We start from the raw sequence: 20,807 nt of genomic DNA on the forward strand, positions 1-20,807 counted from the left end.
TAGTAGAATTCAAGCTTTCCTAACAGATCGAATATTTGTTCCCTTAAAGTGTTAATTCTGTGAGTGCTAACAATTAGATCCAAATCTATAATAAGTTATAGATTTACTGTTCACATTGAATTAATGGAACATAAGGAGTCAAGAGATAATTAGAAGGGTAAAATAATAAGTTTGATCAACTCTAATTATGAACTAATAATTGGAGGACAAACTACTTATATTGATTATATCAATGGACTACAAGTAAGAATTCTGTAAATATAGTTCTATATTATTCAAAGAGTGCAATTCTATATTTATAGTGGAGTAATAATGAAATTAATAAATTAGATTATTCTATTGATGAGATCAATAATAATCAAGTGTTTATTAGAGCTTCAAAATATAGGTTCATGGTCCTCGAGTCACCTCTATACAACATTGTACATGGAAATATTTTATTTGATGAGTAAATTTGAGTGAGAATTAATTTCTATGAAAAGTAAATTCTTAAAGGTAAAATAGTAATTTATGAAAATTATTGTTTTCAATAATTATGATAATTATGAATTGTATAATTAAATAGTATTTAACTATTTCTTAAATAATATTGAAGAAATAAATATATTATTTTAGAGAAAATAATATTTACTTTAATTCTTGTGAAATAAGAGATTAATGAGAGTTAATCAATTATTATTTAATTTTTCAATAAATAATAAATAATCAACTATTATTTATTGATAGAATAAATAATAAATTTTATTTATGTTAAAATTGATTTCTTAAAATATAGGCCACACGTGTGGGTCTGGCCCACACGTGTAGGATGACATATAAAGGTCCATGTTAATTTTGTTTGATTATTTTTTATAGGTTAAAATAATTTAAATTAAATTAATTAATTATCTTTTAAATGTTGAAGTAAATATATTATTGGATAAATTATTTAATTAAAAAATAATAGTAAAATAAAAGGATTTAACTGGTTTCTGTTAATCAATTATAAAAAAATTATATTTGAATTTAAATTAAATTAGATATTTTCTTTTATTTTAAAGGATTAATTAAAAGGTTTTGTTTTATAACATTATATATATGATATATATTATTATAAACTAATGGTATCCTCGTTTTTGACAGTGGACACGTGGAATCCAAATTAGCATTCAAGGCCCATCAGTGAGTCCCTCAATGAAGGTAAAGTGGGTCAAGTCCATTTAGACAAGTCCTTCCAGGAACGTATCTGTGACCATAGAGCCTTCCGCTATTGGCGAAGTGTTCCCAAAAGTTTGGTACCATGAGATCGGAGGGGTGAGACAGCGTGTTCCCAAAAGACTCTTCTAGTTTTCTTTTTTTATTCCTGCAACAATTAAGGAAATAATTGATTGCCAAATTTCAACAGGGCATCATATCAGAATAAATGGAGAAACTTCCTAAAATGAATATTAAGCAATTAATTCACAGTTTATTGCCCACAATCAAAGCACACAGTGTTGACCAAATCAAGCCAAATATGATCTGCCTAGTCAGTAAATCCTCTCCTTCGTGGGCTGGACTTCACAAGACAACCCAAGTGTGTTATTCACTGTAAACTCCCCAATAGAGAGAAAAGGGAAAGTAAATGTTATTCTAAAACTACTATAAATACCTATCAAATCCTATGAATTAAGGGTTAAATTCTCTTGCAACACTTGCTCATAAAAACTTGAGGACATATATTCTTTGTATTCCTAAAAGCTTTTCAAGCTAAGAACTACTGAATAACACTGACTTGTGGACTAAGGCTAATTAACGCCCCAACCACGTAAAAAACTATTTGTCCCTTTTTACTTTCTCTTTTTTAATTATTTTATTTCTTCAGTACTAATTATTTAATTAGTTTTCCAAAAAATTTGGTAAATATTTTTGGTGCTTTCAATAAGAGTTGAAGGAAGTAGTGAGACCACTTATAGATTACATTCAAGTAATCATGGCCCTCACCTGAACAAAGTCTGATCATCGTTTTACTGATCCGAAGACCAAAGTAGGGGACTCTAATGATCCACATGAGGCGACTAGCCATCACAAAGGTTGCCAGGATAAAGATCAAAATTGAGATGATCCCATCATCAAAGATGCCAAGTCTTGGTAAAAAAATGAATAATTTATAGTGTATCTATAGAGAATCTTTGATTATTTAGATTAAAATAATGGATAATTCATAGCGTATCTATTCCTGACGAATAGAGCGTTCTATGTAATTAGAAGTGTCATTCTAAATCTATAGTGGAGTCGGGAGGAATTAATAAGATAGAGAATTTACTTGGATAATATTATTGGGAGCTTGATTACATATGCCCATGTTAGGGCTGAACATTTTGAGCGGGTTTGACCCGAACCTGAGCAACCCGCCCGAACCCGAACTGGTGAACCCGCAAAAAAAAATTTTAAAAAAAGTTTCGGGCGGGTTGGGTTCAACCCGGTACCCTTCGGGTGGGTTGGCGGGTTGAGATTTTAGGGGTACCGGGTTTCGGGTTGAACCCGCGAACCCGCCCGCCAACCCGGTTTATAAATATATTATATATATTTTTTTTATTACTATTTTTATATATATAATATGGATTTTAGATTTTTATGGACTATGGATATTGGATATGGATGTATTTTGAAATATTTTAGTTTTCACTTTTATCATGATTCATGAACATGAATATGAAGTTTGATTTGAATCTTTGATAAATAAGTTGTTTGTTTGTTGGTTGGATTGATTAATGCATTTTTTCTTCAATAATAAATACTATGAACAAATTGTTATATTATATATGCTTAATTTAATAAATAAAAAAATTAAAAAAACTAATTATTTCAATAAAAAATTAATTTTTTTAAAGAGTTGACCGAGTTGACTGAGTTGACCGGGTCAACCCGCCAACCCGCCAACCCGCTAAACCCAACCAACCGAAACCCGCCAACCCGTGACCCGCCAACCCACCAACCCGCCAACCCGTGCCCTATTCGGGTCCGGGTTCAGTTTCAATTTTTCGAACCCGAAACCCGTGAACCTGAAACCCGCCAACCCGAAACCCGATAAACCCGCCTGATGTTCAGCCCTAGCCCATGTTCCCCGCACTAACTGGGATAATATTATTTTGTAGTCTCAATTAATTAATTTTAATTAATCAATTAGAATTTTAAATAAGACTATGTCTTGTTTATGAATTTTCACTAAACAAGGGCTTATTTGAGAAGAAAAGAAATTTTAGGGTTTGTTTATTAATTAAGAGACTTTGAAATGTCTAATTAATAAATAAGTTAAATGATAATTTTATTTGATAATTATTATTTCATAAAAACATAAAAACAACAAAAAAAATTACAAAAATACGGTTTCACAGAATTTTAAACTTTTTTACGATTTTTTTGATTTTATTTACATAAAATACGGTTTTTTTATGTTGAAATCTTGTTCATTTGTTGTTAATTTTTTATTATCTGTATGTTATTTTTTATTTTTAATTTGATGTTATTTTCTTGTTACTTTTATGTAGTTTTCTTGTTGATTTTATGTTGTTTTCGTGTTATTTTTTGGAAAACCGTAAAAATGTAAAAAAAAACATTCTTCGAACGTAAAAATATAAATATTTTACAAAAGATGGTGTCTTATGTAATTATTCCATAATTATAATTATTAAATAGATAAAATTGATATTTATAGAGATAGAGACATTTGAGAAAAGAAAGATAAATTTTAATAAAGTGACAAAATTAAAATCCAAGAGGCCCACAAGGGAATTCAACCATAAGGTTTCAATTAAAGTTTATTTTATCTTTTTTTATTCCATTTTAAATTCTAAACCTAACCCTAATACCTATCATGTAAATAGAAAATTATAGCTCTTATTTTCATAAACCAATTGATCGACTCTTTGTCAGACAAATTATAAAATAAAGAGCCTCTTCTATTTTTGAATTTCTTCTTCTTCTTCTTCTTCTCAATAAGTCGAAGCCTATAGTGATTGAGAATACACCCACACATGTCAAAGTAATACCTAGCATAGTGAAAAAAATATTGTGTAGTTCATGCTGTCAACTGAAGGAGAATCTAAATTCAGATCTTGATCATACTCTGCAACAGAAAGGATCAAGGATTAGAGATCTGAACGAAATGAGTCATAATATTCCGCTGCCACCAATGTAAGTTTTTCTATAAACTTTTATGTATTTATTTCATTGTTTCGAAAAATTCATATTTAAAGATGTTAGATTGTAGATTATAATCAAACATACATGTTAATAAATCTAGATCCTGACAAAACAACTTCTAATAATTACTATCTTATGTCCACACACATCTTGTATTTTAAAATATAGTGTAATTACTACCTTAGTAATTACATGACTTAGTAGTTAACCAATTACAGCCTGACTAGTTTGTCAAATTACATGAAAATAAGCATTCATATGTAGTTCATATGTAGTTACTAATCAGCATCCAAACACACTATATATTTTAAATAGAGTGTAATTATTATTCTAATAATTATATTATTTAGTAATTATACAATTACTTCGAAGCACAAATTAAGAGTGTAAATGAAACTGTTAAGTTTTATGCCTATATAAAAGCTAGTATTTCTTATATATTATTATTTATCGATAAGATAAATATAAATTAATTTAATTAATTAAATTTATTGTTTACATATTTATTTTCATAATTAACAATGTCATAATTATAATGATGTGATCACAGTGAAATGTAGTTATAATATATATTCAAATAAGTAGTCCTAACATAGTCATGCAAAACATAGGGTCTATGCCGACTTGCTAATCTATAATATCATCTACTTACACTTGTCAAGTATTATGTTCTTACTAGAATATTAGCAAAATAGATAAGATCATATGTATTTGTTACGTTGGACTGGACGGATATTACTTTATATATAAATAAGTAAATATATTGTTATTATCTTAATATAAGTCATATCATATATATATATATATTGGACCATATATCAATTCAATATCAATTCTAAGTGGTTAGTGTTCTAACTAATTATATTATTATTCGTTCGTTAATAAACTTACCATACTAAACGATATTCTCCTTAGAATTTGGTCTAAGGGAGTTAAATATTGAGTGCTCATTTCTCTAATTAAAATTTATGAGAAATATCATTTACAATGAATCAAATATTTTAAGGATAAAATATAATGATGGGTGTAATTGAACCCCTCAGTTGTAGTTCATCTATTTGTAGTTCATCTATATGAGGGTTGAATGATCGTTATGGTTATAACAATGAATAACATGTCTATATTGGTTATGGAGCGTTTTGTAAATTTAAGAATACAACTCCAAACATATTAGAGTTATGAAGAATTAATAAAACAGTGAATTTTGTCGCACACTTAACTATTTTTTCTTGCACATAAGGCAAATAATTGTTTGAATTTTATTTTTTAGCTTTATAAATTATTTAGAATTTCTTAAAAATTTAAAAATAAATCTAAATAATTACAACGTACACGATCTTAAAAAGTAATTAGATTAAAAAGCTCTCCTAATAATGCAACAGATATAAAGTTTACCAAACTATCATTTTAAGGAAAATGTACTACAATTTTTTCCTAAATAAATATATTAAATTTTTATTTGAAAGAGTGTTTGGATAAAGTATTTAAGGGAGTGTAATGTAAAAGTTTCAGATAAAAAAAATGATGATATATTTAAAAAATTGTCTGGAGTGTTGAGTTTAATATTATTTTTCTTTTGTTGTACATGGTATATTGACTTTTGCTATTTTTTTACAACAATACTGCCAAGCAGTATTTTATACTTTTTTTACTGTACATTTATATAAGTTTCATACTGCAGTATACTGTATTTATTTTTTAGTTTTTTTTGGTTTGTTTTAGTGTTTTACGATTGTGTTCCATAATTTATTTTTTAACATCGATTTTACTGTTATTGCTCCATCTTGCTGGAATTAATGATTGTTTTCTGGGTGTTCTCGTAGTGCTGTGGTGGTTCTATCCGTGGGTGTGGAAGATGGAGGCTATAAAATACATTTATTCTTCATTCTCTATGGTTATTTTGTAGTTATTTTTTTTTTATTTTGGTTCTCCTAAAAATACATTTGACGAGCTCACTAGAAAAAAAAAATTGAGGTCTGTAGTTCTTTTATATTTTTCTAAGTGATTATATTTGCTTATTGTTTTACATTTGTTTTTGTGTTGTTTTAGTAGTTTTTTTGTTCTGATTTTTTAAGATTAGACTTGCATTTATAATTGTTATTGTATTGAGTATTGGGGCTGTGCAGAACATTTTTTTAGTTTTTTTTAATCATGTTTTCCTTTATTTGTTTGATTTGTTTTGGTGTTGTTTTACAGTTGTTTTGCCATCATTATTTATTTGATGTCGATTTCATTTTTTTTCTTAATCTCACCGAAATTAATGGTTGTTTTCCGATTGTTCTGATGTTCCTATGGTGGTTTTGTCCGTGGGTGTGGAAGATGAATGCTATATTTATTTTATCATTTTTTTGTGTTTACAGTATAAAAGAAAAAAAAATTGGTCAAGACAGTATAAAAGTGATTTCTACCATATGACAGTATTTTTGTAAAAATTAAACTAAAAGTCAGTATTTTTATAAGTTTCCCTTTCTTTTTTTAGTTAAGGATCTAAAAACAAGACTTGTGCCATAGGGCTGGTTTAGTCACTAGTGGTCGGGTTGGGAATTGAGATGAGACCCAGGATGGAACATGGAACGTCTTAACTTTACTATAATTATTATTATTATTATTAGTAAACGGGTAAATACCATTTTGGACCCTCTGTTTTGCAAAAGTTATCAATTGGACCCTGTGTTTTGTTAAATAACAAAATGGACCCTGTATTTTCTAAAATAATACAAATAAGACCCTGAATTAATTTTTTGTCAAAATAAAGTTTAATTATAATCCGATCTAAAAGTGCTATAACAAAACTGTTTACATTTTTTGTATTTGTTCGTATTAAGCATTGTCTTCAAGTTGGTTGTATTAAAAAAAAAAGTTGTCAAAAATTCAGCTCAGGGTCCTATTTTTACTATTTTAGAAAATACAAGGTCCATTTTGTCATTTAACAAAACACAGGGTCCAATCTGTAACTTTTGCAAAACACAGGGTCCAAAATAGTATTTACCATTATTATTACTTGGAAAGTCTCAATTGAGCCCCAAGCCAAGTGTGTCAATAATCAAATAAAAAAAGTTATGGTAAAGGATATCCTGTAAAATCAAGTAGTGAATTTACACAGCCTCATTTACATTTTGCTATGGGTATAAAACATAACAACATGGCCGGCTATAATTATTGGCTTCAACTCATTCTAAATTGGCATAATTTAGAAATCTCATAACACAAACAAACACATTGACACTTAAAAACGCAAAGACACACACACACAGAGACAAGCCAGTGATAATTTGTTACTCAACAAAATTTTATTGTCTTTCTTAAAAGTTGTTACGCTCGACAGATTCGCGATTAGCTCTATAATATGTACTCGGCTCGGCTGTATTACTAGGATGGTGGCTGTAATAATGTGGAAGAAGAGGCAAGTGGCTCATGCACCACTGAGTTTGTGGAAACTGATATGGGATTCCCTTCCAATTGCAGCATCACACTCCCTATGATTTCAGTCATTATCTTCTTGAACTCGTCTTCTCTAACCATCTTACCATCATCTGCATTTACCATTTTGAACACATTTCCTATCACCTTGTCCATCTGCAGATATTTCAGATTAAATACATGGAATGTTTAGTTAGTACAACATAAGCATATTAGGAATGAAACAGTGGAGAGATATTATGTGAACTAGTCTAATCACAACATAATTCTATAATGAGTATAGTGTATTGCTTAATTTAGAATCAAGTTGGGTGATGGTTACCATATACTAATAAGCATAAGCCAAATGTATAAGTCCTCATGATTTTCCTAGGGGTCCACCAATATGATATATAGGTCCGATAAAAAACCTATTTATACCTCATGTGTATGGAAATGATTGGAAAAACACATTCTAAATTCTAATGTTCGATTCCAAATGTAATTTTTTTGGTAACTATTATTTACAAAATGAAAATTTTCTAAATTTTGGAGCTCTTTTTGGGTGGGAGGCTTAGGAAGGCTAAGGATATTGTGGTGTGTTAGTAAGATGGCTAGTGGAGAATCAATGCCAAACTTGGAAGGTAATAGTACATTCTTTCATATCAATTTGATTGTTTTAAATAAGATGTGAGTTATGTCATTGACTCATTGGATATTGAATGTGTGAATATTAATCTTTGAATACTATGCTGTTGTGATGTTCAAATGGAGACTAGAAGTACCTCTTCAACTGCGCCAAGTGGTGGTAGCCCGGCTGCTGGGGCCAGCACATCGAGTGCCACGCGCAAATGCTCCTTAGATATTTTCCCATTTCGATCTTTTGGCAAATCTTCTATGGCTGCATTTAGTGTCTGCAAGTTAAGAAGTTCAAGCATAACCAATACAAGACAATAAAGTCAAAATCAAATTAACATGAAAGCACAGTATAGAAAGAGTATAAATGTCTCTAAATAAACCTTATCCAGTTCAAACTTGTTGGATAATAGCCTCCTGATAACACTTCCATCAAAAGTGTTTTCACTATGAGCAACTATAACAGGTTGATTCTTAAGATGTTGTGCCACACTCTCTGCCGCTTTCTTAAATTCCATTAAGAATGTTTCTTGAGACACTGGTTTCTTGAAATCATGCCCCCCGCACAGTTGAAGAGCAGGCTCTACAATGTTGCTCATAACCTTGTAAAAAAAGTAATAACCAAAGTTCGTAACAATGTTTTAAGTTGGATAACCTTGTTCACATAATAGTAGTAGTAAGATGTAACTAGACGAGAGAAATTACCCAAGAATCTGAAGTTGGGGGCATGCCTTGTTCAACAGTGAGTTTTTCCAAAGCCTTGAGTATAAAATCTTTAAAGGGCAACCCTTCTTCATAGGCTGACTCAATCTCTGTCAATATTGATATCATTTCTGGCTCAAAACTTGGGCTGTTGACAAATTCTTGAAGGTCTTCTCCATCTATGCGGAGGATCACAATAGGGTCTCTCTTTAAACCAGCAGCCATGCCTAGAAGAATGTCTGAAAGGACCTCTTTGAATTCAGTTTTGTTCACTTTTTCTTGTTTACCATGGGTGAACTCACTTAACACCTACAAAAAAAAAAAAAAATCACACCAGAATAACTCACTTGGACTTTGATAGTACACACAATAAAAATGTGCACTCGTTTCTTCATTACCCTTAAAATTCTTCATCATTGATAGCATAGAAAAACTAGTTTAGTGACACTGTTTAATGGATCTTATGTTTAATATGTACCCCTTTTGCCCAACAAGTGAAGCTTGCAAGTTAGACACCTTTTTGAAAACAATCAACCTTTGTCAAGTTAAATTCTTTTGTTTTATCATTATTATATCCAAATTAAAGGGATGAGTGGGTGTTGTTATGTTCTTTAAGATAGAATAATACCTCCTAATATCATGTGTGGCATGGATAATGAGTAGTAGTTTAATGGATAAAGAAAATTTCTATACATGATTCCTTAATTTTCTGTCCTATTTCTTCCAAATTAAAATCTTACTAGTATTTCATGTGTCACGACTCACGAGGGGCTGATTCACAGTGAGAATGATAGATTGTTTTACTAATATTATCTCATGGTTCTCATAAAAAAATATGTATATATTATCTCATGGTTAGTTCAGCCACCAGCTAAGTCAATTAGGTGTGTGTATATATACATATATATTTTGCTGTAACATTTGTACTATATTTATATAAATTTATAAATACATTAATTTCTTTTAAAGCAGTCCTTATTTGAAGACAAAAACTTTATGAATTTTTTGGCATTGGCTTGCAAGAAAATACAGAATGGGGCAACCAAGTCAAATCATAAAAGAAAACTATACCAAATTATGACTTCAAGACCACTCAATTTTATATTTTTTATTTTTTGCTAAACAAAGACCACTCAATTTTAATCAAGTGTTATAATCATGAATCCAAAAAGAATACAAAACTGCTACGCAAGTCGTCACTAGATTCCTCCTTGTAAAAAGACGGTATAAAGAAATACAAAGATAAAATGAAAAAAAAGAAAAAAAAGAAAGACAAAGGAGATAAATATGTGATATGTGTTTTTAAATTTGATGATAACAATAATAATAGTAGAAAAAAAAATAAATGCTGATAAAGCAAATGACCCACATACGACAAGACCGACCAAGTAAAATCATAGGTTGGATATGTTTCTCGAGCTTGCTAGATAAGGAAATCTTGAATTTTACTTCTCTTATGGACCCATGATTCCATGAAAGTAAGCATAACCATCTCCATTTCTTTAAAATAATAATAAAAAAATATTTTAATATTTATACATAGACAATTCACCATAAAATAAACGTTTACCTACTTTTAATCAAATAATAAAAAAAAAAAATCAGAGCATAAATATGTAAAGAATTTGACTACAATAGTTGCTCTATATTGTATAATAATAAAATAAATAAATAAGAGAATGGACCGACCCAAAATCACTATTCCAAGCAAACGTAATTACAGCAACAAATTCCAACTAATACGTAACATCTTATCTTCTCACAAAACAAGACAAACTTTCTTAAATTCTATAATTTGGGTACAATTGCATATACATTATACAAGAAGAATAGCACAAACAGATAATGTACCCATTACTTGAAATTTTGTTGGAAAAAAATAATAAGAAAATCAAACAAACAACCGAGATGGTAAAAAAAATGATGATCAAAATTCTTTAAAAAAATTGAGACAAGAGAGAATAAACAAAATGAGAAATCTATTGTAATGTGCTCATTACTTGAAATTGTGTTATTTATTATTTAATTTTTTTTTTTTTTTGAGAAAGAGAAGACAAGGAAAGAAGGTCAATTGAGAAAACGATAAGAAAGTAGAGGAACTGGGAAACCGAATAGAGAAAATGAGAAATCTAATGTACCCATTAATTGAAATTGTTGAAAAATGAAAGTAAAAAGGGAAGAAAGAAAGAGAAACCTCAGAGTAAATATGATCAGAATCAGGAGAGGAACCCTGGGCAGGCAAGCCAAGAGCAGCGCCGATATCAGCAACAGCAGGGTGGAGCTCGTTCACAGAGAGCTTACCATCTCTATCTTTGTCCAACTCATGGAACTTATGGTCCACGAAATGACTGAACACCTCTTCGTTCCCAACCAACTCCATTATATTCGAACCATCTAGAACCTCTCCTCCTCCGCTTTTCTTCATCGATCTTGGACTCTCCATCATTCCTTCTTCTGATTATTCAATCTCTCTCTGTCTTTTTGCTTTTGCTTTCTTGTGAGTCCTTAGACGCGAGTCTCGTGACTCCTCCCACGAGTTCCCAGTTGAGTTAAAAAAGGTTTCGTTTAGCTCAAACCTTCTTCTTCTTCTTATGTGGTTCTCTCACTCTCTGTTTCGAGTTTTTTAAATACGAGAGGAAAAGTGTTCGTAAGTGGGAAAAGGTGTGCTTTTTCTCTTGTTTATTTATTTATTTGTATATATTAAAAAAAAAAAGAGAATCATATTAGCTACATTGCGGAAAGGTATTCTTGCTTTCGTTTTCACTTCTCAATTCTCATTACAAATTAATTAGTTGAACATTTTTAAAATACAAAGGAAAAAAAAAGGAAGAAGAAGATTATCCATAATATTTAATATAATTTTTTTGAAAGGCTAAAAAGTCTTTTTATTGAGGTCGGTTAAAGTTTTCTCCTACTTTGTCTTGTTTGGGTGGAAAATCAAGATACTCTTTTTAGTAACATAAGAAAAGGATAAAGGGTGGACTAGTGAAATATATATATATTTTTGGGAATGTGACGGGTGAGTCCCAACCCGGTCCAGGCTGAAAGCTCGCTTAAACTTTGCGGATTAGGCCCAACTCGGGATAAGCTAGTCGGCCTTCCTGCCACTTTTTTTTTTTTTTTTTTTTTTTTTTTTTTTGAGAAATTAGACTCTATATCTTTTTTATAAGAATAATTACATAAGACACTACTTTTTGTAAAATATTTACATTTATATGTTCAAAGAATATTTTTTTACATTTTTACAGTTTTCTAAAAAATAACACGAAAACAACATAAAATCAACAAGAAAACAACATAAAAGTAACATGAAAATAACATCAAAATAACAACAATAAAAAAAACAAAAAATAACATACATATAACAAAAAATTAACAACAAATGAACAAAATTTCAACATAAAAAGACCGTATTTTATGTAAATAAAATCAAAAAAATCATAAAAATGTTAAAATTCCGTGAAACCGTATTTTAATTGTTTTTTGTTGTTTTTGTGCATTTGTGAAATTAACCCTTTTTTATATTGTTCTTTTTCATTTTTACCTTCTTTTTTAAAATTTATCATTTTTACCCCTTTTTTTAAACACTTTACCGATTTTACCTCTGTCACCTCAATATACTCTTCATGTTACTCCCTTATGTCAGAGTATTTTGAGTACAATACATATAAAAAGAGATATGTTTCAATTAAATATAAAATTAGAGGTAGATTTGATTAATTGATAAATAAAATAGGTATTTTTCAATAAACCCTTTTTTTTTTTTGAAAAAATTGCATTGGGGAACGTCATTTGCATTTTATTTATAAAAATGTTGCGACTGATTTAATTGATACACATACCGCAAATACTATTTACACTACAATTATATTAAGTATATTTATGTTTTTGTTTGTCTGGTTCCTCTTTTTATATGTGTCAGAAAAAAAAAATATTATTTTGTGTTAATATTTTTTTTTCACGATTTCCTATGAGCTTTTAATATATATATATATATATTTATATACATTTATAAATTTTTTAAATATTATAAAAAAATTAATTATTAACTAACATACTAGTGATTCTCTTCTAAGTATTGAAGTCTACATGTTTTTTTTTCTTTTTGCTAATTACTTGTTTTTTTTTTTATGTGGATCAACCATATATAGTAAATTTATTTTTTAATAATGATGATAAATTTGTCAAATATTCTCTTTTTTTTTATTAAATATTTTAGTTTTTTATATGTATTTTTAATTAATAAATAAATAATATTCAAATTTAATGTAACAAGCAACTTAGTTACTATTTTTTTTTTAATTTATTTAATACATTACAAGATTAAATAAAAATAAATTTATTTTTATAAAGCTATTTTAATAGGTTTATAAAATAATTTGTAAATAAATTGATTGATATCTAAACATCATATGAGTTACATTAGAAAAAAAAAAGTAATCTTAAGGTATCTTAAATAATAAAATAAGATAATATAGTCTAAAAATATAATAATAAAAAAAAGAAACAAAAATAGTTTCTTTTAAAATGGTTATTTTATTATTTATATATGTGTAAAATTTTGAAATAAATTTTTTAGTGAAAGAGTAACCAATTGATATCTTATTCACATAAAAAACAATTAGATTGTTACTTTTTTTAAAAACTCCCAAAAAGCAAAAATTTTTGAAAACAAGATTTTTCTAATTTTTTCTATTTTCAGTAATTATTTTGAATTTCGGTATATATGCTGATGTGACACAACGGTATTTGTGCAAATAATTTTCTTAAAAGTATTTTTATAAATGAAATCTATTTTAAGTATAATATTAAAAACACCCCTTTTTTCAATTTAATTATTTATTATTTATTTATTTATTTATATTTTTAACGCTTATTGAATCACAAGAAGCAGAAAATTAGGCACACAAAAGATCACAATTATATATATGTTTTATTTGTACCCCATGTCCCTAAACTATACATGTTTTGGTAAGTTGGTCATCAAACTTCATTTTTTAGCAAATTAGTCTCCAAACTATATAAGTTTTGGCAAGTTAGTCCCCAAATTTTATATTTTGGTGAATTGATTTCCGAACTTTTATTTTTTTAGCAACATTAAGTTCTCACTATTAAATATTGACATTTTTATTATTTATTTTACTTACTTTAATTTATGTTTTTGTGTTAAATTCAAATAATTTTAATTTTAATTTTACTATTTTGAGAAAAATAATTATATTAATATTTTTTATTTATTATATTAATATTAATATTTTAATACTTTAATTTATTATATTCATATACATTAATAATAAGAAAAAAAAAAGATAAATACTAGCGGACACATATAATTGCTAGAGAGAATTTTAGCTCCTCACATTTTTATATTTTAGCTCCTCACATCTATGCCTTCCCTTTGGTTAAATCCCTTTGCCACCAATCTTGCCTTGTACCTAATTTATTCACCTTGCAGTCCTTCTTTTTCTTTGAAAATCCATTTGCAACCAATTAGCTTCTGTCCTGTTGGTCTAGTAACAGTCTTCCATGTCTTATTTTTCTTGAGTGATGTCATTTCTTCATCAATGGCAGCAAGTCATTTATCCCTATTCTTACAATTAACAGCTTCATAATAGGCACTAGGAACAAAGCATTCAATTTCTTCTGCAGAAGAAAGTGCAAATGCAGTGCAATCTGCAAAACGAAATATGTCAAGAGGTTTGACAACCCTCCTTTCCCTATCTCTAACAAACTGATACCCCTGAGATCCACCTTGATTTGTGTCATTGTCTTCAGCTTGTTCCTGATTAGTTTCATCTTGTCTGGCATCATTTTGAGTTTCTTCAAACTGAATTTGCATACTATCTGTGGCATTTGTCTGTGTCTTGGTTCCTGAGTTTGACTCTTTCATTGGCATTTCATTCTCATTGAAGATCACATCTCCGCTTATGATGCATTTTCTGAATCCATCTTCAAGACACCACAGCTTATATCCTTTGAATCCATCAGGGTATCCGATAAAACAGCACTTCAGAGCCCTTGGCTCTAACTTGTCTTGTCTTATATGGGCATAGGCATTACACCCAAAGACCCTTAAATGGTCAATACTTGGAGCATGTCCTGTCCATTTTTCTTGAGGAGTTTCGAAGTTTAGTGCAGCAGAATGGCACCTGTTGATGAGATAACAGGCAGTCTTCAAAGCTTCTCCCCAGAATTGTTTACCCAAACCAGCAGCTGTCAGCATACACCTTACTCTTTCAATCAATATTCTGTTCATTCTCTCTGCTATGCCATTTTTTTGAGGTGTCTTGACAACTTTTTTGTGCCTTCTAATTCTTGTCTCTTGGCAATATCTGTTAAACTCATCAGAACAAAACTCCAAACCATTGTTAGTTCTTAACATTTTAATTTTCTTCTTAGTTTGATTTTCTATCAAAGTTTTTTAATTAACAAAAGTGTTAAAAGAATCATTTTTGTTACTGTGTAAGAAAACCCAAACCTTCCTTGTATAGTCTTTAACTATACTCAAGAAATAGCTTGCTCCACCAATTGTTTTTGTTCTGGATGCACCCCAGAGATCAAAGTGTAGGTAATCGAGTTTTCCTTTTGTTGTATGCCTAGCTTTTGTGAATTTCAACCTGCAACTTTTACCATAAACACAGTTTTCACAAAATTCTAGTTTTTTACCAAGTTTACCTTTGAGTATGCCTTGTTTTTCAAGCTCATGTAACCCTCTCTCACTGACATGTCCAAATCTCATGTGCCACAACTTTGTTTGATCCATTTCCTCATTTTTGGCTGCTGTAGCAGCGTTACCAATAATTGTTTTGCCAGCAAGATAGTAAATCCTATTTCTAAGATTTCCTATCATCACCACTGTAGAGTCTTTCAAAACTCCAAGTCTACTATCTATTTTGATGTTGTAGCCTTTAAGAGTTAGTGCACCAATAGATAGCAAATTTCTTTTGAGGTCAAGGACATACCTCACATCTTTGATGGTTCTTTCTGATCCATTGTTCATTTTGATCAACACTGAACCAATTCCTGCAATCTTACAGGCTTTGTTGTCACCTAACAAGACGGAACCACTATCCTGTTCCTGAAAGCTGCAAAAGAAATGTTTGTTAGGGGTCATATGAAAAGAACACCTTGAGTCTAGAATCCACTCATCACCAGTGGCTTGACTAGCTTGATGCCACAAGTGCATCAACAGACTCATATCCATCAAGAACACAGCCTGCATCTCCAGAATCTTTCTTCTTCTCCTTGCTGAGTTTTGCTTTGAGAGCCCTGCACTCATCCTTGAAATGACCCTCCTTCTAATAGTAGTAGCACTGTTTTCCAGCCTTTGAGTTTGTGCTGGAATTCGATCTTGGTCTTTGACCATTGCTATTGCTCTTCGAGTGATTACTCCTGTTGCTTGACTTGTGATTACCATTCCTGGTATCTCTGGAACCTGTTTTGCTTCTTGCAAACATTCCTACACCATTGCTGTCAAGTCTTTCTTTTGATTTCTTCTGAATTTCTTTCAAATTCAGAACTGCTTAAACCTCTGACATTGTCAAGGTTTCCTTCCCATAGAGTATGGTATAAACAAAGGTGGCGTTTGGTAACACTTTTGTTTTTTAATTTTAAAAATAGAAAAATGAAAGTAGATTTTTTATTTTTAAAATTTTGTTTTTAAAAAACAAAAATGTGTTCTATAACTACTTTTGTTTTTAAATTTTAAAAACAGAAAACAAAAGTATGTTCTACAACTACTTTTGTTTTATAATTTTAAAAACAGAAAACAAATATGTGTTAGGTAACCATTTTTATTTTTTAATTTTAAAAACAAAAAACATAAATTTTGATTTTTTTTTCTTTTTTTAAATAAAAAATTATGAATATCATTCATTTTTATTTTTAAACAAATATATAAAAATTATAAAAAAATCAAATAAAAAATACTCATTAACATCTTAAAAAAATTCAAGTAATTTAAAATCACGAAACTCATTATCTATAACACAAAACCGACAAAGTCATAATAAAATATGAACTAATAATTGTCTAATATTGAAGAAAACTATTAAAAAAATTCTAATTGTTAATAATTTTCACTCATTATCTTCATCGTCGATTTGCTCTCTATTTATGATCAGCATATCAGTGTAACTTCTCTTCGCTTGTGCATATAGCTCCTCCTTTATACGCTTCCACGATTGCTTTGTAAAGGTTATAGTATTCCTATTTCCCTTCAAAACTTCTTCTTCCATAAGTTCAATAAAAATTTCTTCTTGTTTTTCAGGCCAAACAGAAGCTTCGCTATTATCAATAATAACCACCTCACTATCTGTTCTTGTCATCTATTCAATCGACATTGACATGTAATTATAAAACTAATTCTAAAACTTATATAAAACAAAAAACAATAAAATTAATTTAAAAAATTACAAACTAATGAAGCATAATCAAGTGTTGACAACAAGTGTTGGGTATCAATTTATAAAGCTCACTAACACATTCAAGCAGAAACTAATCCAATCCAATCCCATCACAATAAAGTAACAATAGAATTAAGAAAAAAAAAAATACAATCTCTTGTCTCTAACAAAACAAAAATTTGCACAATTAATATAAGACTTTTTCTTTTTATTTAAAATTTAGAAGTGAATAGCATTGATGTATGCCTCTGATCAAGTTGAGTAGTGGTAATAATTTTGAAAGGGAATTATAAAGTGGTATGTATTAGTGTTTGAAATCATTTGTTTTTCTATCAATCAAAATTACAGAGTTACTCTTCTGATATGGACAAATTCTTATTTCTCAACAGTCCAAGTCCAAGGTAGCACCATTCCCTATAAACCAATAATCATCATTATCATCAAACAACACTAATCTATTCTAATCTAGCTTGATTGATTCAGATCATTACTCAGAACTAATTAAGCATAGTAATCTTAGATTTCTCTCTCAATTCGCAAGTCTCACGAACATAATAACTAGACATATTATGAAAATAATGATGTAGTAGTGATTGTTAATCAGTTAACATATTTACCCCAGTTACTTATTCTATTACTCTTTTAAGTGAATCCTAATTCCACTCAACATTAATCATCACAGATTCAAACTAGTAATAAATAGTTCCAAATTCTTCAAGATTATCTATTGTGTCAATTTCACTATCTTAAACTCACTGATCCTAAAACAATGAGCAGAGTGGATGTTGGTTCTAGCATAGCTACCTATGACACCAAGAAATTGTTCCATGTTTCCCTAATCACAGTTTCATTGATGTTATAGGCGAAGAAATTCCAATTATTCTACCACAATTGCACCAACGCTACCACTTACATACCTAACAGTATCTACCAAATTAATCTCAGAAGCCTTCTCTCATCTGAAGGGAGGGTTCTAACAAAATAAATTGATGTATTCAAATTCAATGAATGAGTACCAATCGAATCAACTAATGACAAAAAACACTCACATACTCAAAACTCACTATTTTTTTTTTTTAAATTAAGCAACAAAATCTCATTTCAGAAATCAAACCCAAAACTAATTTGAAAGATTAAATCCAAAATCCTAATAAAAGCTAAGAACAATTTTTCTCAAATAAAAACCCTAAAATTAAAATAAAATACAAAAGAAAATCATACCTGTAATAGCAAAAAGATCTTTCTCTCTAAGAAACCACTTTCATTGTCATGCTCTTCTCATTTTTTCATTTTCAAATCTAAGAACGAAGGAATAACAAAAAAAATCTGAGAAATAGGGAGAGAGAGAGGCGAGATACATAGAGAGAGAGAGGAAAAGAGAGCCATATAAATATACAGAGAGAAATAGAGACCGAGAAGAAGAGATTTACCTTGTAATGGTGAAGTTGAAGCCATGGAAACTACTCTGAAGAATGACTAACGAGAGAGAGAAGTAAAAGTGTTTTTAAAATTTTTTAAAATCATCTAAAATCTGTTTTTAAAATTCACTGAATTCTGTTTTTTAATTTTAAAAACAAAAAATAAAATGGAGTTACCAAACACAATTTTTATTTATATTTTTAAATTTTTGATTAAAAAAACAAAAAACCATTTTTATAATGGTTACCGAACACACCCAAAATGTTCATAACATTTTGGCAAGGAACTCAACAGCAGGATCCCTTGATCCTCATCTTCAATCTTGACACCTATGTTGCTGAGATCAAGAATGATTCTGTTGAATTCATCAAGATGATTTTTGAGGTGCTTGGCATCATCAATCTTCAATGTGTACAGTTTCTTCTTCAAATAGAGTTTGTTTGCTAAAGACTTCTTCAAGTAAATTGAAGCAAGTTTCTCCCATAACCCTATTGCAGTACCTTCATCTGAAACTTCCCTGAGTACTTCATCTCCCAAGCTCAAAAGTATGGCACTGTGAGCTTTGATCTCGATCTCCTTGATTTTCTTCTTGTCTTCACCCAATTCTTTTAGTTCTTCTTTGTCTATGGCCTGATGAATTCCTTGATGAACTAGTAGTGCTTTCATCTTAATCCTCCATAGGCCAAAATTATTTGTACTCGAGAACTTGTCTACCTCGAATCGTGTTGAAGCCATTATTGTCTAGTGATCTTGAACCTATCAAGATCTTGAAGTGGTTCTTAACAATATCAAAAAATATAATCTTTTATACAATTTTTATACTATAATTTTTCCACATTATTATAATATATAATATAATTTTACAAAGCTACCTTAATTCGATTTGTGTTTTGTTAGCTTTCACATAGAAATCTAGATAATGATATCTCGTTGATGATAGTGATTTCCATGATTGATGAAGTAAATTTAGTCATTCTTTTTTGTTTTTTTTTTTTTTCATAATTGATAAATTAATTATTTTTGCAAATTTCCAAATCCATTGTCAAAAATAGTGATAATTTCGCCGTTATATTTTTGTACGTATCAGTGGTCTTTTTTTACAGAATTTTCATTAATCTTAAAACTAAAAGAATGACTACTATAAAGTGTCCCTTAGGATGGAGAAGTAATATGAACCTTGAAATTGAGATTTTTAAACACCAAATGGAGAAACGACACCACTGTACTTTCAAAAATTATTTTGTCAAATGTCGTATATATTAATAGAAGAAATTAAGATAAATTACAACTGAATTGTAAAAATAATACAATGATTAAAATAAGAGATTAATTACATAAATGTTACAAGACATATATACAATATATAAATATTATAAGAAATCTAGAAGAGATGAATTACATGTAATATACAACATATATAATATAATATGAAGAAGAAGATATATATAAACTCACTCACAACCTTGAGTGGAGATTTGTGAGAATCACCATGACTTAAACAAGCTATTACACCTTTATCCAAAAACTTATTTCCTCCCATCTCTAAGCACTAAAGGAACTCTCATAGAAATAACTTTGATAATTATCAAGCCTTGTAGGGTTTCTAGTAAAGTATTTTGTTGGTAGAAACTTGGTTGTCACAATATGAGCACCTTAAACCTCTTTATATAGTGTCTAATACTTTATATTTTTTTTTTAAAAAAAGTAGATTTACATATTTATTACAATTTTATTTTAAGTTTGTATATGTGTTAGTGTTCATACGTTCTCAACATAAATTTCATTTTTGTTCGTCTTTCTTGGAGCATTTTTTTCATTTGATCTTTACTACGTTCCTAAGTTTTGTTTTTCAAATGTGTTATTTTTTTATATTAACAATATCAAAAAATACAATCTTTTATACAATTTTTATACTATAATTTTTACACATTGTTATAATATATAATATAATTTCACAAAACTAACTTAATTCGATTTGTGTTTTGTTAGCTTTCACATAGAAATCCGGATGATGATATCTCGTTGATGATGGTGATTTTCATGATTGATGAAGTGAGTTTTAGTCATTCTTTTTTGCTTTAT

General features: G+C 29.1%; 1 protein-coding gene and 2 long non-coding RNA genes across 3 annotated transcripts; 1 reads left to right on the forward strand and 2 right to left on the reverse strand.

Annotated features, from left to right (window-relative positions):
• The first annotated feature begins 3,914 nt into the window (after nucleotides 1–3,914).
• Nucleotides 3,915–6,192, forward strand: LOC133032691 (uncharacterized). The gene is made up of 2 exons (XR_009685263.1): nucleotides 3,915–4,155; nucleotides 5,988–6,192. It is a non-coding gene; the product is annotated as an uncharacterized LOC133032691 (long non-coding RNA).
• A 1,029-nt stretch (nucleotides 6,193–7,221) lies between these two features.
• On the reverse strand, nucleotides 7,222–11,770 carry LOC115704260 (uncharacterized). Its single transcript, XM_030631477.2, has 5 exons — nucleotides 11,096–11,770; nucleotides 8,905–9,210; nucleotides 8,583–8,801; nucleotides 8,349–8,477; nucleotides 7,222–7,740 (listed from the first exon to the last, which is right to left on the reverse strand). Exons 1-5 carry the CDS (start codon nucleotides 11,345–11,347, stop codon nucleotides 7,534–7,536), a joined length of 1,113 nt encoding a protein of 370 aa, XP_030487337.2. The 5' UTR covers nucleotides 11,348–11,770; the 3' UTR covers nucleotides 7,222–7,533.
• Nucleotides 11,771–16,804: 5,034 nt separating this feature from the next.
• On the reverse strand, nucleotides 16,805–19,671 carry LOC115715903 (uncharacterized). The gene is made up of 3 exons (XR_009685078.1): nucleotides 18,737–19,671; nucleotides 18,528–18,604; nucleotides 16,805–17,228 (listed from the first exon to the last, which is right to left on the reverse strand). It is a non-coding gene; the product is annotated as an uncharacterized LOC115715903 (long non-coding RNA).
• Nucleotides 19,672–20,807: the final 1,136 nt, after the last annotated feature.

Source organism: Cannabis sativa, chromosome X, assembly GCF_029168945.1.
Source record: "Cannabis sativa cultivar Pink pepper isolate KNU-18-1 chromosome X, ASM2916894v1, whole genome shotgun sequence".
NCBI lineage: Eukaryota > Viridiplantae > Streptophyta > Magnoliopsida > Rosales > Cannabaceae > Cannabis > Cannabis sativa.

Excerpts from the sequence above, each read along its gene's own strand:
- LOC115704260 (XM_030631477.2), bottom strand. The coding sequence starts at position 11,347 with ATGATGGAGAGTCCAAGATCGATGAAGAAAAGCGGAGGAGGAGAGGTT. Across the intron at positions 8,802-8,904 it reads CCCCAACTTCAGATTCTTGG|GTTATGAGCAACATTGTAGA; the intron begins GTAATTTCTCTC and ends TTTTTTTACAAG. Across the intron at positions 7,741-8,348 it reads CACTTGGCGCAGTTGAAGAG|ATGGACAAGGTGATAGGAAA; the intron begins GTACTTCTAGTC and ends AAATATCTGCAG.